Here is a 17,797-nt window from a genome sequence, read left to right as displayed (position 1 = left end):
TTTTTCTTCATCCACCTGCTGGCCTCCACCACTTGCTAATGTTACTGAATCTGTGGAAGCTCCGCGATAGCCACCACACGAAGTAACGAGTAACGACCCTATCTAAAGCCCAGTAACGACTAACGTGTTCCTGATTTTGGCATAATAACTAGTTACCGTGCTCGTTACCACAATAATAACGTAGTTACTGTAACGCGTTACTTAATAACGCGTTAGTCCCAACACTGGTAATTATATGCAACATTCTCTGACTGGAAGAAATTTGTTTAACATTTAAACTTATTTTCTGCACATTCCAGCACATAATTTTTTGTTTTTGTGTTTACACTCACTCTTTCAAATAGATGCAAGTAAAACACAGCAGAAAATAAATAACATCAAAGACTAGCGGTCCTTTTGCTCTATTTTCACCTGTAAAGCAGGAGTGGCGTAGGCCAGCGGTCCCCAACCCCCGGGCCTCAGACCGCCCCGGCCGTAAGTCGTTTGGTACCGGGCCGCGAGAGTTGAGGCTCAGGTGTGAAATGTATAGTTTTCAGGGTTTTTATCGGTTTTCAGCGTTATTTTGTTATCGTTTTTCCTGGGTCTTTTCATGTGTGTTATGAATAAATCTTCTTTTTTTTGGTACCGGTACTAGTTTTATTTTGTTGTATTTATCCGCGACACCTTAAAGGCCGGTCCATGAAAATATTGTCGGGCATAAACCGGTCCGTGGCGCAAAAAAGGTTGGGGACCGCTGGCGTAGGCGGAGGTTTGCTCTGGTGCAGGTGTGCCGCAGCGGTCAGTTGAAGAATCCACGAGTTTCTCTGTGAATTTCCCATTACGTGGTAGCACACTCCCGGTGCTTGCTTGGAAGTTTAGGGGGTTTTTTGCTGTAAAAAGAAGTTTTCTTCCCACGCACAACGGACACTAATGTTTTTGTCACTTTTTATGGAATCAAACTCAAAGTAAGGTCAGTACTTCCACGCTTTAAACGCTGCACGCTCATACTCTCTCCCACACTCGATATATGATCCATTGTTGATCTGCACACAGCTGTTGCCACGAACGTCGCAAAAAAATCACGGTTTTAGTAACGCAGTAATGCAGCGTTCCTACGGGAAAGTAACGGTAATCTAATTACCGTTTTTGCAAGAGTAATTCCTTACTTTACTCGTTACCTGAAAAAAGTAATCTGGGCAGTAACGCGTTACATCTGATGGGCAATAACGCGTTACTTGTAACGCGTTCCTGCCCATCTCTGCATATGAGTATTGCTAATTGTGTCTCAACATCAAAGTGTCTTAATTTTCTCAAATCAAATCAAATCAAATCACTTTTATTGTCACATCGCATGTGCAGGCACACTGGCACAGCACATGCGAGTGAAATTCTTGTGTGCGAGCCCCACAAGCAACAGAAATGTGCAAACACAACAACACAAACCAGCAAATACAAGAATGGCTACATCTGAAACTAATAAATATATGTACAATATATAATAGTGTATGCATTTCTGGATGTGTATACTAAATATTATCCTACGTGTGTGTGTGTGTGTGTGTGTGTATACATTTTACAAATTAAATAGTAAAAAAATAATAATAAATAAAATATATAAAAATATACAGAGTTGAGTATGTGCAAAACAAGTGGCATTTATATACAGTGTGGAGTGCATAGTGTTTCTATTTATTTATTTGTATCCTTGAGCTGAGTTGTTTGTTTTGTCTGTTTTGTTTTGGTTTGGGTTTGTTTTGTTTTGTTTTATGGTGGTGTTATTGTAAAGATTAAAACTCAATAAATGCCTTTAAGGAAAAAATGCTTATGAGCAGGACCACCAGGATCTATAAGAACTTTCTAAACTTTATACTAAAGTAGTTCCTAAGGCAGTAAGTTTGTAAGTTGTGTATAAATTCAATATTAACCACTGGACATAACAAACAAATAAAATATAAACTAAAACTGCTGTTGAATAAAAATGAAGAAGGAACTTAAAATATTCAACAGAAAAACAACCACATTTTGGACTACGCTCCAGGTTTGCCAAATATATTTTAATGTGGCACAACTGATTCTGAATGCCAAAGTGGCTACAATACTACTCATCCTCACCTTCATCAGGAGTGGGAGCAGTCAAATAGCAAATCTAAATAATGTAGATTACACAAATTTAAAGTTGTGTCTATTAAGGAATTATTTTGGGAAGGAAGCCTTCTCAATAAAAGGATTTATTTGGAAGTCAGTATACAGCAAAATAATTACTTACCACTGCCACAAACCAAGTACATAAAAAGAAAAACTACAGTCTGTGATATGCTCGGGTTATCTCTTTTGATTTACCATGTCCGTAGTCTGGAACACATATTTCCAATTAACTCATCTTCAATTATTTTATTGGACATTTATAAAAACATTTAGTCCACCTAGAAATACATAAATTGTTTTGTTTGATGTCTCATTTCAGCGGGATACTTCACGCCACCTGGACTGGTTAACAACTGTTAGAGAAAGCCATGGATCTGTTGAATTTTCATCTCTGTCTCTGGCTACATCCATCAATGAAAGGGGAATATATTTTATCAAGGCACAAAACCAGAAAAAGGTACACAAATGAATTACATGTCAGTGTTTTATAATTTCAAAATAAAATAAAAAAAGTTTTACAATAAAACATTGTAAAACTTTTTCTTGTAGTAGTTAGTGTCACCTTTTATGTGAATTTCTTTGTAATTTTATTTGAGTATTATGTATATAAATTCTAAAAAACAAACATATTTGAACAATAAATTTTTTAGATAAGTTCCCCTTTAAGCTGATTTTCCTGTTAACCTTTCACTGTACTAATGTGCGTATGTGCATGGGATCATAGTTTCTCGGTCGAAGGACAAACACACTTCTACAGTAATCATTTTTTATTTTTCCCTTTTTAGATTACTTTAGAGAATTCACTGACCTTGCAAATTGAGGATGGACATGCAAACATGACATATACCTATGAGGACCTGAAAGAACTGCAAAATAAACTTATGCTTATGTCTGGAAAAAAGCAACAAAATCAGAGCGAAGTGGAGCGCTTCACTGAGGTATGATTTTGTTATCATTTGCTACATTGATGTTTTAACAATAGCTTATATTTTTATGTCACCTGTAATCTAATTTCTTCTTCATATTCAGGTGTTTGAAAACATCCAAAGATTTGCCAAAGCATTCGTAGACCTTCACACTGCAGGGAACCCACTTTTCAGGTGTTGGGAAGCTAAGATTTTTTGTAAAACTCAGAGTGACCCATGTATCATTATGGAAATTAGGTTTTGCAAGACCCTGTGTGGCTTCCAAGTAAATGGAAACTTAGTTGAACAGCTTACGGCTCTATCCAAGAAGATGGAGATGTTTCTTGATGACTGGCAAAACTTCATGGACACACAGAGATTTAACCACTACTACTTAAACTACTTCACAGCAGAACAAATATTCTACTTGTGCAGTGTTCTGATTCCAACAAACATGAATGCAGAACTCGAAGACAAAGCGCTGATGATGCTTTCTTTTATCAAAGCAAACTGCACAACATCAGATGTCCGGAGTATTTGGAGAAGGTTTTATAACCAATATGGCAAAAGGGATAATGAACACAGTGAGCCATCGTCACCCAGTGTTAGTCATTTTGCACATGACAGTGACTCAGCAGATGAAGCAGACAAGGCTCTTGGATTGAAAGAGTTGGAGGAGTTGTGGAATGGTTACATGAAAAACAAGGAAATATTTTTCCATGACTTACTAGACATTAGGAGTTTAGGACGTCTCTTGCAGTTGATGACAGAAAACCGAAATCAGAATGAGTTGGAAGATGAACCGGTACTCTCAGAGACGAAAGACCATTCACTCAGAAGGGAGTTTCCAAAAGGCCTAAAGTCAAAACAACCTAATCTCATAATCTGCCAACATGATGAGATCCTGACTTCAAGTATCTGCTTGTACATGACCAGTGACTTTGAGCCATTGCCAACTTATGATGAAGTGTTTTTGTGTACCCCTTCAACATCTTATGAACAAGTAGAGCTTTTCCTGAGAAGATGCCTCACATCAGGTGACACTGGCCAGAAGATTTACACAATGCTGTGGGCAGACCAGCTTTCCTATGATGTTAGCTGTGCAATGGAAAAGTGTTTTCAGAAACTGCATTCCCATAAAAAGGATTACAGGCTAGTGATCTTTTGCAGCTCTGATAGAGAGCACACTTATATCCCTACTGCCTTCAGTCAGTACAAAACAGACTTTGTGCCACAAGAGCCACTGGAAAAGATCCAGCAGTACTTGTCCCTTCATTACATCGTTACCTCAGATTACAAGAACGCCATGTTCAAAGGTGGCCATTCTCTGGGTATTGTTGCTTCCAGTCGTGCAGGAGTAGGTGAGTTTTAAATGTGACTTTCTCTCTGTCAATCCATTATGTAAAATAATTGTTAAGATGGGACATCAATAAAACCTTAAAAAATACATCTCTTTTTACGTTTATGCATAAATTTGCTCTAAAAGCTTTAATCCAGACTTTAATAAGGTTTTATTCATGCATTTTGCAATATCATCTACTATAGATAAAGACAATATGTAGTTCCTTTATCACATATTTTTTAGGGAACCCCATGTAATTTTGTTAAAGTGGTACACTCCTTTAAAATCCATCTTAAAGCATGTTTGTTGTAATTTAATAACATAGTTATTTACACAGCATACAGCAACTTTCAGATTTCAGTTATTTTACTTTAAAATGTCCAGTAATGCTTAGCAGTTACTTTAATACTGACAACAAGTGCAAATATCTTTGAAATACGTTTTACAATAAATATTATAAGTTTGCAGTATTTATATAGAAAACAGGGTACTGAATTGTATCTTGCGTTGTGTGAAAAATACAATTATTGACATGATTTCTGTCAACCAGTTAATAGATTGTTATTCTACCATTTTAGGCAAGTCACTGTATGTCCAAAGACTGTATGAAAAGCTAAAGAAATGTGCCACACAAGGAATGCCATTTAAGAAGTGCATCAGACTAACTGAACATGAGGTTGATGATAACAAGATTCTTCAGTTTTTGTATGACACACCACAACAAAATGAAATTAAGGTGTTTCACTTTGATGTCACATCTTCGGTAAGTCATTTTTAAGTAGCCATAGTAAAAGTGCTATTATTTATGAAATTATTCAATTTAAATCTAAATTTTGATTCTTTGAGAATCCCTTAGCTAGTCATAAATTGCTTTATCTAGTAATACCGATTTTTTTTTTCTCATACGTTGTTTATAGGTGCAAAAAGGCCTGAATGAGCTGATATTCAAGCTATTCTTTTTGCGGTACCTGATGGATTCAGATGGACAGATGTGGCACTGCAGCCAGAACCACTTATATATCATTGAATTACTAGAAACCACAAATGATCAGAACAGATGTGCCACCAGATCAGTGAGTGGAGATTTTACTGCTTGTACAGTTTATATACAGATAATTGCTGAACTTGCGATTTGCAGCTTGTAGGGGAAGATGATATTAAGATTGAGAATAGACCTGAATGTTCTAAACATAATTATATATTTATATACTTTTAGGGACGAAAGGAAAACTTTGCATTCTTGGATGTTTTCCCAAAGGTGTTTTGCCGTCCACCAAAAGAGGTTATGACTTTGGAAATGCAGAAAGAGCAAAATCCAGACATGGACTGTGATGACCCCCTCATGGATGATGAATGTTTCAGGAGTGAAGCTTATCAAAGACCATACCAGTACCTCACACGTTTTCACAACAATGACAGTCTTGACAACTTTACTTACCGAGGCATTGAAGGGACTCATGCAAAGTGTCTTCAGATACTCTTAATCAATTGTGGTATAATCGATCCATCATGGGCAGAGCTGCGTAACTTTGTCTGGTTTCTTAATCTTCAGTTGAAAGACTGTGAGAATTCAGTTTTCTGCAAATTTGAGTTGGTTGGAGACACTCTTTGTGGGTTCAAAAACTTTGTGGTTGAGTTCATGATCTTGATGTCCAAAGACTTTGCAACACCATCACTATGCATCACTGACCAGAGCCCAGGGAGGCAACACGTTGACATCAGTGGACTAAAAGAAAAAGACTTAGCTCCATTCCTCATTAGAAAAAGGTGGGAATCAGAGCCACATCCATACATCTTTTTTAATGACGACCACATGTCCATGACATTCATTGGATTTCACCTTAGGCCCAATGGCCAGAAAGGGGTTGATGCAGTAAATCCTTTGACAGAAGAAGTGATTAAGAAGAACATCATGACTCAACAGCTGTACAATGGCTTAAAACATCAGAGAGTTCCTTTCAATGCCGACTTTGATCAGCTTTCTAGAGCTGACAAGATTGAGCATCTGTGCAGTGTGCTTGGCATCAAGTGGCCAACAGATCCCGATGTAACATATGAATTGACCACCGACAATATCCTCAAAATGATGGCAATTCATATGAGATTCAGGTGTGGCATTCCTGTCATCATAATGGGGGAGACAGGATGCGGTAAAACAAGGCTGATAAAATTTATGTGTGAACTAAGAAGATGTGGAGCACCAGCAGAAAACATGAAACTGGTCAAAGTTCATGGAGGAACTACGTCAGAAATGATTTATGAGAAAGTGAAGGAAGCTGAAACTCTTGCAAGGACCAATAAAGAGAATCATGATCTTGACTCAGTTCTTTTCTTTGATGAGGCAAACACCACAGAAGCCGTTAGTAGCATCAAGGAGATCCTTTGTGATAATTCAGTGCAGGGAGAAGAGTTTTGCTCTAATACAGGGTTATATATTATTGCAGCCTGCAACCCTTACAGAAAACATACAGACCAGATGATCGAGCGGCTGGAAGCATCAGGACTGGGTTACCGGGTTCGGGCTGAGGAGACTGAAGACAGACTTTGCTCCATCCCTCTCCGCCAGCTTGTGTATCGTGTTCATGTGTTACCACCCAGCATGATACCTCTTGTTTGGGATTTTGGACAGCTCAATGACACAACAGAGCAAATGTACATTGAACAAATAGTACAAAGACAGGTGAAGGCCAGCGCGATTGACAAAAACTATATCCCAACAATAATTAAAGTGTTATCGTCATCGCAAAAGTTCTTGAGAGAGAGGAAAGATGAATGTAGCTTTGTCAGTCTGAGAGATGTTGAACGTTGCATGCAAGTATTTCTGTGGTTCCACAAAAATCACCCAATGTTTGCTGAAGCTCTAAAAGCCTTTTTACAGCAGCAATCACACAGACAAAAAAAACTACCTGCTAGTGACAGAGTAATCTGGTCACTCTTGATGGCTACTGGAGTGTGCTATCAGTCCTGTTTGGAGAGCAAAAACAAATATCTGAAAACTATCAGCCAAATTCTTCCTGAGTATAAACCACAGAGAATAATGCAGGAAATTCAACTCATGCAGGATCTCCTGCTCAATGGTGTACCCATGGCTGAGACAATAGCCAGAAATGAGGCTTTGAAAGAGAACTTTTTCATGATGGTGGTCTGCATTGAGCTGAGAATTCCCCTTTTTATTGTTGGGAAACCAGGAAGCTCCAAATCACTATCTAAAACTCTAGTTGCGGACGCAATGCAGGGTCCTACATCACATTCTGACCTCTACAAAAAGCTCAAGCAAATACATCTGGTGTCTTTCCAGTGTAGCCCTCATTCAACTCCTGAAGGAATCATCAATACATTCAAGCAATGTGCCCGCTTTCAAGAAAGCAAAAACCTGGATGAATATATTTCAGTAGTTGTTCTTGATGAGATTGGATTGGCTGAGGATTCCCCGAAAATGCCACTGAAAGCACTGCACCCATTACTGGAAGAGGGTTGTGTTGATGATGAGCCAAAACCTCATAAAAGGGTTGGGTTCATTGGAATTTCCAACTGGGCACTGGATCCTGCCAAGATGAATCGTGGAATTTTTGTGTCCCGTGGAGATTTAAATGAGCAAGAGCTCATCAAAAGTGCCAGAGGAATCTGTTCCTCTGATCAACATGTTCTTGAAAAGATTAATGGTCTGTTTGAGCCTTTTGCAAAAGCATATATGACAGTATGCGATGAAGGCAACGGATTTTTTGGTCTGCGGGATTTCTACAGTCTGATAAAAATGTTATTTTCAATTACCAAAACGTCTAATAAGCGTCCTACTGCAGATCAGATCACCGGAGCAGTCCTGCGAAACTTTAGCGGAAAAGATGATGTTGATGTAATTGACATATTCAGCAGAGAAGTCGGAACTGACTTTTCCAATACTAATATCACAACTATTGATATGGTTGAGCAAAGCATCTGTCCAGCTTCCAAAATGGAGGAAAGTCGTTACCTTTTAGTACTCACAAAAAACTTTGCTGCTCTTCAGATTCTCCAAAAGATATTCTGCTCTCATCAAATTCGCCCAGAGATAATCTTTGGGTCAAGTTTCCCAAAGGATCAGGAGTACACACAGATTTGCAGGAACATAAACCGTGTCAAAGTGTGCATGGAGACAGGACAGACAGTTGTGCTTCTCAACCTTCAAAATCTGTATGAAAGTCTGTACGATGCTCTAAATCAGTACTATGTGACCCTCGGAGGTCAAAATTATGTTGATCTTGGTTTAGGAACACATCGTGTGAAATGCAGAGTTCACCAAAACTTCAGGCTCATCGTCATTGAAGAGAAGGAAGTGGTTTATGAGCAGTTTCCAATACCACTCATTAACAGGTTGGAGAAACACTACCTTGACATCAACACTGTCCTCACAGAGGAACAGAAGATCATTGCCAGACAACTGGAGGAATGGGTTAATGATTTTGTCTCCTTAAGTAGTTACTCCTCAGAAAAGAAGTATGATCCAAGTGATGTGTTCATTGGCTATCACTCAGACACTTGTTCCTCTGTGGTCATGCAAGTAACAGAGCGTGAGAGTACTGAGACTGATGCTCAGGTCACTCTGAACAAAGCCAAAGACATTCTGCTCAACTGTGCCACTCTGGACTCAGTGGTTCGTTTGGAAAAATCCAAACTGCCTGATGAGGAACAAGAGCATTTAATGCAAGAGTTTGTTAAAGAAGCAATGCACAGTTCACTGGGAGACTACATTGTGTATCACACCCAGCAGCCTGAACAGTCACACTTCTTATTCACTGAGGTAATTTTTTTGTTTGCTTTCAAATATTACACAGCAGCCGAATAACTTTGTAACTTGTTTAAACCAAGTATTGATAATCTGTCTTGAATTCTAGGCCCGTTGAAACTGCTATAATTTTTAGTTCAAAAGAAGGAATATTAAGTGTCATTATGGGCATATGTTGGGTGTTGATGTCAGGTTGATGTCAGGACTCTTTATTTGCACTGAGAGTAAGTTTTTAAAGAAAAATATGTTCTTCATATTACAACTAGTTTTTACTTAATATACTCTTAATTTCTCACACTATTTTCTGCTAACGGTTTTTCAACTTTCATATTATCATGGAAAGAAGAAGCATTAGTTAAGATTTTTTTAAGGCTTCAGTATAATTCTTATTTGGTTTTGTTAAAAGACAGTTAGAATTTCACGTGGCTAACTAAATGTGAGGAAAACCTGATACTGTGTATAAACAATACCAAATAGTTTGTGGAATGCTTTATTAATTACATATAATGACACATGAAGGAGACATGAAAATACACAAAATGTGGGTTGTCTTTTTTTGTCATTTTGTCATTCTTGGTTCTTTTCTATTCTCAAGGTTACAACCTTTTCCAGGCTGCTCACTGCAACAGACACTCAACAGCTGCAGAACCAGATAAAGCTGGATGCTGTACAGCTGCTATCACTCCAGCAGTTTGATACTGAGTACTCTTTCCTCAAGAAAATCAGGTATGCATTCATAATATAAATAAATAAATCATCTGCTGGTGTTCATTTTAATTAAACTGATCACCTGTCTTTTTTTTTTACACCCTTGTGCTTTTATATCTTGTGATCTTTCTTATTATAATCAATTAAAATTAATGGTGTCTATTAGGGGTGCAACTATACATAACATTCAAGGTTCGGTTCGATACTTTGGTGTCACGGTTTGATATTTTTTCGATACAAGAAAATGTTCATGCTTTTTTAATTTGTAATTTATTAAAATTAGAAATATATATTTTAACTCAAACGTACAGTTTTTAAATTTAATGTTGCTGAAACAACAAAGGGATAAAATAATAAATCTATCTGATCGAGAAATACTCATCTTTGGAAAAGAGAGTTTATTAAAGAGAAATGGCTTTTTCAAAAAATAAAAGCTATACTATACGCTTCTTCTGGGCTATATTCTCAGCAACATGTTAAACATATCAGGTCCCCATAAGGAGAATCGTGTGCTAACGGCTGTCTAAATGACTCGGGTAAAGTTTGTAGCATGCGTGCTTGTTGTTTTTCTCGGCTTCCACTTGTCTTTGCACTAGGATGATGTTGGAGTAAATGTGCAGTCATATTCGTTGTGTTCCCACTAGTGCTGTCAGCGTTAATCTCGTTGAAATGACGTTAAAGCCACAACACGGCAAATCTCTGTTAACGAGCTACCGCGGATCGCCCCGTGCGTGGGGCTGGATGGCGTCAATGAGCTAACTGTGCTAACGCAGTAGTTCCCACCCAACTGGTCGCAGCAGATGGCCGCCCCTCCCTGAGCCTGGTTCTGCCGGAGGTTTCTTCCTGTTAAAAGGGAGTTTTTCCTTCCCACTGTCGCCAAAGTGCTTGCTCATAGGGGGGTCATATAATTGTTGGGTTTTTCTCTGTATCTATGAAGCGCCTTGAGGCGACTTTTGTTGTGATTTGGCGCTATATAAATAAAATTGAATTGAATTGAATTGAATGTAATTGAGCATTGCGTGGCGCATCCGACATACTGTTTTACTTTTGTCCGTGACGCGCTTAACTCCAGGGTCATACTTCACATGAAGACCAAAATAGTTCCAAAGGCCACATCTGAATGAGGGTGGGGGAGGTTCAATTTGCCATGTTGCAACGAGCTTAGCTTCTGTCTTGCTAGCTTGCGCTGCGCTCAGTGGATCTGCGCTCGACAGTGCAGCCTAGGCGGAGTAGTCGAACGCAGATCCACTGAGCTCTCAACACAGACAGCATCGTCAGAAGAAAAGTTGATCAAATAAATTAAAAAATTTGTATTGTTCGATACATATGTGTAGCAAACCGAAAGCACTGTATCAAACGGTTCAATATCGATACGAGTATTGTTGCACCCCTAGTGTCTATTATAGTGAGTAGATGCATGGATCCACATACCACTTAGTTATTGTTGTGTTTATTCAAATATATGTTTTAATATATGTCTCAATACTAGGGAATTTCTGGGCTCAACACTTGCAGACAAAGTGCTTATTATCCAAGCGGAGTATGATGAAGGCTCCCACAGAAGGAATATTCTTTCTTCAGCCAAGTGAGCAGGAAGATCATCCCATAATGACTTTTATTTAATTTGCTAACATTAATGCAAAATTTCTAATTTTCTCTTTTACTTTCTTGTTTGAATTTCAAAGATATTCATGCTTCAATGAAATAAACAAGTATGACACTACTGATGACATGAAGACGTTTGTGTACTTTGTCATCAAGCTACCTCGAATGGAGGGTGGGACGACCTATGTTGGTTTTCAAGGCGGTTAGTCCTGCCACACACAGACACACACACACACAGACAAACAAAGGTTTTATTTCATGTCAGCGAATTTGTGATGTTTTAATGTTAATATATATTTTAATAAACATGTTTCATGTTTAATGTGTTATGTAACACATTAAACGTCAACATCAAAAAATTTAGTGTTCACAGAGGACAACAGTTAACTGTGTCTTTCTTATTCATACCTTTTCAGGTCCTTGGAGATCTGTTCACATCGATGATCTCAGAAGATCAAAAGAGTTTGTTTCAGATGTTCTTTCTTTGAAAAACCAACGCATCAGTGATCTTTTTGAAGATCCACCTGAGGGTAAATCACCATTTTTTTTTCCTGTGGAATATTTTGTATACTACTACTACTACTACTACTAATAATAATAATAATAATAATAATAATAATAATAATAATAATTCTTTTTTCCAAGCCATGGAGACAGAAGATTACACCGGTGTACCACAAATAGCTGAATCCACTGTAAGTGTTATTTACCACATTTAAACCTTGATAGAATATCGGTATTTCCACACGACCAAAGGACAGTTTATTCATCTCTGAGAAGGTTTAATATTTATTACCACTTTCCCTCTTTTACATTTATTGTCTTCTTTTTTCAATACTTTTAATCAGTGGTACCAGGCTTATTCAGTGTAACTACTAAACATATTTGTCAGTGCTGAAATAGATAAAATCCAATCCAATCCAATATCCAGTGATGATATTTAAAATATTACAATGATATCAATATGGAAAAAAAATTTAATTTTTTTTTAATGTTTTTTGAATTCAAACAGCTGCATCTGTCAGAAAATCTTTGATTCTGAGTTATGTAAGACAGTCTCACTGGTTGACTAATATATCCCACCCACTTGACAGTTACTCTTCTGAGAATGCTGTGATAGCAGTAAGCAGTGGTTTAAATGTTGTGTGTGTTAATCATTACTATTCATTTTCTTATTAATAATAATTCACAATTATTTTGTAATAATTTTTTTCAGGTTTTGGAAGATGTATTTGATACTACAGATCTGGTGAGAAGTTGTGTGCAGAGTGCAGTGAGCATGCTGAGAGATGAAGTGGACAGTGGAGAATTTAGCACCAAGAGGGTTGAAAATCTGCTCACTCTTCTGGATGGAAATTATACTCAAGGTAGAAAATAATGATGTAAATGTAACACCCGTCCCACATTCTATTGAGAGGGGTCCTGGGTTCCTCTTGTTACTTACTACTGATACTCCCTTTTTGATGCTTGTGACATGACATGTGCAATAAAATAGACTATATGGAAATGAACCACAGACAAGCAGGTCAATTATAAATTCAACTCCACTTTAGTAATGATTAGCTCCAATAACACAAAAGGTAAGGTATCTAATATCAACTGTAACCAAATAATTAAATAATATGGTGGGCCCACACACACTCTCACCGACACACACACCTTAACTGCAACAGTCTTTCCGTGTTAGCAAACACCTTGTTGCAGGCCTGAGTCGTGGCTCGGGTGCGTTGGGACCTAAAACAACATGGCCGCTTCACTTGTTGCCAAGCACTAAAATAAAAGCACGTGCAAACAACAGTACTCATGGCTCCAGGCAGTTCAAGGGGCTAGTCGGGGAAACTGGGTCAAGGCCACCAGCAAGGCACAGCAGCAGCACTCACAGTTGCTGTATTCACATATTCTCACGTTAACACATAAGAAAAACAGAAGGGACCTCTCTGGCCTGCCAGCAAAGACCTCTGTGTCCTCCTACTGAATTAAATAACCCTGGTAAATGCCGATTTGCATACTGTTACATACTCTGTCAGCAATATTAACATTTGCTAAATACATGAGTACAGAGCAGGACATGAGCTAAGCAAACATACTAGGCTAAGTTAGCGGCTAATCGCAGCTAACAGTCAGCCCGTTTTACATGGCAACTTAAGACACAAGTTTCAAACAAAACTCACAGATTCATATTTACCTCGCAGTAGGGTCAGTGTTATGGACAGCTACAATGAAACTGCAGCCAAAATGCATTTTGATGAAAAAATGTGATGACATAAATTAATTTTGTTTTCAAGGAGTGTTTGCAGAAATTGTGAGGAAGCGTCTTCACTCACTGTTAAAGGATTATGAGGTCAACATCCCCAATCCAAAAAGCTGGGTCCTGAATGAGGCATCTAATGTCATTTCTCTTCAAGAAGGAGGGACATTTCTGTAAGTTTCTGTAACATTTGCCTCATGCCATACTTTTTTCTCTTTTTTTTGCTGGGGGGGGGGTGTATTTCATTAAATCACTTATTCATCATTTATTGAAATACATTTTATGTCAAATGTAAAATACACAACTCCAAACAAGACACAACAGTTACTTGTCTCACCTGTAACCCTGGGTTGATATCAGCAGATGTCAGGCTGATTTTATGAAAGTTGCATGAATATTTCTTTCAGACACACACTGTGGAGGAAAATCCAAGCGGTTGTCACTCCACTTCTGGCCTACTTGGTCTCAATCATTGACCGAGATTGCAATATGGACCTTCTCTTGGATGATGAAGAAGATATCAGGAACCTCTGGCTTGAAATTTTTGGGAACAAAGAGATGCTCAGTGTGCCGTATGTGAGGGTGGAAAACAAGTAGGTATCTTTTGGTTATGGTATTTGCTCATATCAGATTGGACCCCTTTGCCTTCAGAACTGCCTAATTCTTGTGCATATTGATATGATAGCATCACACAGTTGATGAAAATTTGTTGGTTGCACATCTCTGATGTCAATCTCCCACATCTATTGGATTGAAATTTGGTAACTGTGGAGGCCATTTGAGTGCAGAGAATTCTTTCTCATGCTCAAGAAACCAGTTTGTGATGATTTGATCTTTGTGACATAGTGCGAAGCAGCCATCAGATGGGTACACTGTCATCACAAAGGAATGAACATTGTCACCTGTAATACGTAGGCTATGGTCTTTAAATTACATGTAGTTGGTACTAAGGGGCCCATGGTTTGGCCAAAGGATATCTCCCACACCATTACACCAGCAGCAGCTGGAACTATTGATACAAAGTAGGATGGATCCATAAGGGTGCAATAGAAGAATTTGACACTCTCCAGCTTTGGCAAGTTCATACAAACGGTAGCCTCACTTTCTTGTTCTTAGCTAACAGGAATTGTATCCAGTGTTGTCTTCTGCAGCTTTAGAAGCCCACCTGCTTTAAGATTTGATGTGTTTGTGTTCAGAGATGCAACCCTAGCAATGATTATGTTTTAAAATACCAATTGATGATCAGGTTGTTTTGTCTAAATGCACTGAGTTACTGTCTTTGGCTGATTAGAAAGTTAATGAGCAGCTGAACAATTGTAACTAATTAAGTAGCTGGTCAGTGTATTCAGTGCAAATTGTTTGACTTTGGGGTTTTTTAAGGGACAGTCTTTTTAAATGATCAGTGGTAAAATTACTCTTGTCAAAGTGGTTAATTTTCTGGCACATCATCTATTTAAAAATAGCATTTGTAAAAAAAAAATTAATCTTGGCCCTCTTACTTTTACAGAGTATTAATGGTACAAAGCCACATCACAGGTGGCCACACCATGTGCTGCCGTATGCCATTCAGTTGGTGGATCAAAGACTTCCTAGATGGGCTCATGATGCAAGCAAGACAATCAAAACATCAAAGTAAATATGCCTTGAAGTTGTGCTTTAATTGTTAGTTTAAACCTTTTTATTTTAAATTGAATCCTAATATATTAATGGAACTCTTACCTTTTTTAATTTTTCTTACAGAGCATTCGTTTGGGGATTTCCATGATTTGTTCTTGAAAACTCCACTTGGCACTTACATGGCAAAAAATGTGAATGAAAAATTGAAAAACGAATTTTTCAAAAAGTACCTGCAGGATTTTGTTTCCATGACCATGAAAGTGGCATCAGATGAAAAATTAGAGGTGAGATGAAAGAAGGAAAATGCACAATAACTGTCTCCATTAGTACAATGTGACTTTTCATTTCCTCAAATATAGGCTTGCTTCATGTTTTCTTGAAAATGCTTATGTTTGATTAATGTTACCTTTGGTTTGAGGTAAATCCCACTACCCAACAACATAAAATCCAATAAGAAGAAAAAAATCACTGCACAAACCTTTCTCAGTTGTCACAACCATCCAGTTTACTACACTCTAATATAGTGGAGCAATTAGGATTAGCTAAATCTTTTCATCAAAGTACTGGTAAAAACTAATCATTAAAGGTAACTTTAAAGGTTCAAATATAAGTTTGCTGGAATGAGTGTGGAAGTATTATAATGCATAGCAACAATGTGGAGCAGATCAAAGCAATGCTTTGTTAATTACACTTTGTATTTGGTGCTTTACATGGCTCAGAGTGGGACATAATCATTCGGAATTTTTTCAATCAAAATAATACATTAAATGTAATGCCAGTTTAAGTTGCTAATATTCCAAACAAATATTGTGTCAGTAATCTACTTGGGCCTTTACTCCTCAGCTACTTTGTCAGGCCATGGCCAGCTGTGTTGGCGAAATACAGAGACAAAAACGAGATGATGAGCTTTCTCTACCGCTCATCCACATTGCCTATCATTTTTGCCAAAGCCGTCTTCAGAACCTTTCACGGATGATTTCTCTACACACTGAAATTGTTTCACCTTTGCAAAGAAACCAGCAAATTAGACGTTGTCCTGAAATGGTAAGTGTATTTCTTCATTCCTGGTGCTCTGACAATTTATTTATAAAATTGCCTTTAGGGTGTGGATATTTTTAACAATCATAGAACTATTCAAAGGATATTATAAATATTAGAAAACTGCTTAATCACTTACAAACTGTTTTGTTCTGCTGTAGGTTTTGGATGTCTATGCAGCCACGGCATGTGTTGAAAGCCTGGAACCTTGTAATTTAGAGAGTGATACCCGCTGCCAGCATTGGCTGAGGAAGGTGAAGAAAGTGCAGGCTTCACTGGAATTGATTTGCTCTCAAAATAATCTTCAACAGTATGGTGAGCACTGCAAGAAAGTACTCCGTGACGTCAGGTAAGATACTGATGCAGTGAAAGTAGAATTTTGTTGCCCAGTTCTCTCTAGTGTTGACTGAAAGAAACTGCGAAAGATTTTTGTAGTTATTTATTGTTATGACTTAAAGTTATGGGGATTTTTTAATGCAGTATATTCTTATTTTAGCAAAGATGTAGCACACCTATTTAAACATAAGATCTGGGACATTAAAGTGTCAACTTATGCTTCCCCCCATTGCTAACCGACATGTTTAGTAAATCCTAACACAGGTGTAAAATGCTGACTTTGATAGTGCTGTAGGGGTGGGTGATATAGCCCTAAAGTTATGTCAAAACATTATAAGAAAATCTGTAATAATGATATTTCTGATGATATAGAAACAAAAAACTGAACTTTTTTTTGTGTGATTGCAGCTTGCGGGCAGCAACATGTATTAGTGCAAACAAAATAAAGGGCATTGTCCTCTTTTCCAATGAGCTGCTGTCAATGATGACACAATCTCATTTTAAGTGTGAATATATTGCCAGTATAAATGACCCAGTATAAGTCAAATGTAAGCACAAAAGTAGCCTATGTAATATCTTCCTGGAAATTCTAAGTATGTAATAACCACTAGTACTAGTTGAACACTAACTGTAACTCAACTCAACTGTGTAATTCTACAATGCTGCACAGTATCATCACATAATAAAACTGAAAATTATTTTCTATTTGGGACATTGTATGTTGGGTCAAGCTTTTCAGCCAACTTCTTGTCCTGATTTACCACTATTTGACCACAGCATTAGTTTCCATCCACCGCTGGCTCTTCCTGATAATTAGCAAGTGTAGCTTGTTGAGTCAGTTGTTTACATTTGGGTGGCACATCAACAGCTACTAGTGTCTCCTTCTTCATAGTCTTCCATATTTTGTACTCTGCTTTGTTATTGGTTATTTAAGTAGCTCCATGTTTTTTACTCAATTGTCTTTAGAGGCTGGCACGGAGCTCAGTCGTGCCTAAGCTTATCTTGTTGTTTGAAGCATAAATATTTTATATCACATAAAAATGACCAGGATGATATGACACAGCTCATATCATTAGTCTATCATTAGTGTATATATATATATATATGTATAT

The 17,797-nt window shown here is 37.7% G+C and overlaps 1 protein-coding gene across 1 annotated transcript in view; it reads left to right on the top strand.

The window, feature by feature from the left end:
- The window catches only part of LOC102209247 (E3 ubiquitin-protein ligase RNF213-like), a 46,925-nt gene that overhangs the window by 8,188 nt on the left and 20,940 nt on the right, over positions 1-17,797 (top strand). Inside the window, exons 4-21 of the mRNA XM_013910109.1 lie at positions 2,444-2,581; positions 2,910-3,062; positions 3,154-4,390; positions 4,950-5,134; positions 5,289-5,444; positions 5,588-9,148; positions 9,729-9,859; positions 11,331-11,426; positions 11,527-11,648; positions 11,863-11,976; positions 12,092-12,141; positions 12,663-12,813; positions 13,732-13,867; positions 14,102-14,287; positions 15,202-15,326; positions 15,435-15,595; positions 16,155-16,355; positions 16,511-16,698. Coding sequence (XP_013765563.1) covers positions 2,444-2,581; positions 2,910-3,062; positions 3,154-4,390; positions 4,950-5,134; positions 5,289-5,444; positions 5,588-9,148; positions 9,729-9,859; positions 11,331-11,426; positions 11,527-11,648; positions 11,863-11,976; positions 12,092-12,141; positions 12,663-12,813; positions 13,732-13,867; positions 14,102-14,287; positions 15,202-15,326; positions 15,435-15,595; positions 16,155-16,355; positions 16,511-16,698 — 7,091 coding nt within the window. The remainder of the gene's footprint in view (positions 1-2,443; positions 2,582-2,909; positions 3,063-3,153; positions 4,391-4,949; positions 5,135-5,288; positions 5,445-5,587; positions 9,149-9,728; positions 9,860-11,330; positions 11,427-11,526; positions 11,649-11,862; positions 11,977-12,091; positions 12,142-12,662; positions 12,814-13,731; positions 13,868-14,101; positions 14,288-15,201; positions 15,327-15,434; positions 15,596-16,154; positions 16,356-16,510; positions 16,699-17,797) is intronic.

Source organism: Pundamilia nyererei, unplaced genomic scaffold, assembly GCF_000239375.1.
Source record: "Pundamilia nyererei isolate P.nyererei 1_Seehausen unplaced genomic scaffold, PunNye1.0 scaffold00036, whole genome shotgun sequence".
NCBI classification, from domain to species: domain Eukaryota; kingdom Metazoa; phylum Chordata; class Actinopteri; order Cichliformes; family Cichlidae; genus Pundamilia; species Pundamilia nyererei.
This window is presented reverse-complemented; position numbering and strand designations above follow the sequence as displayed.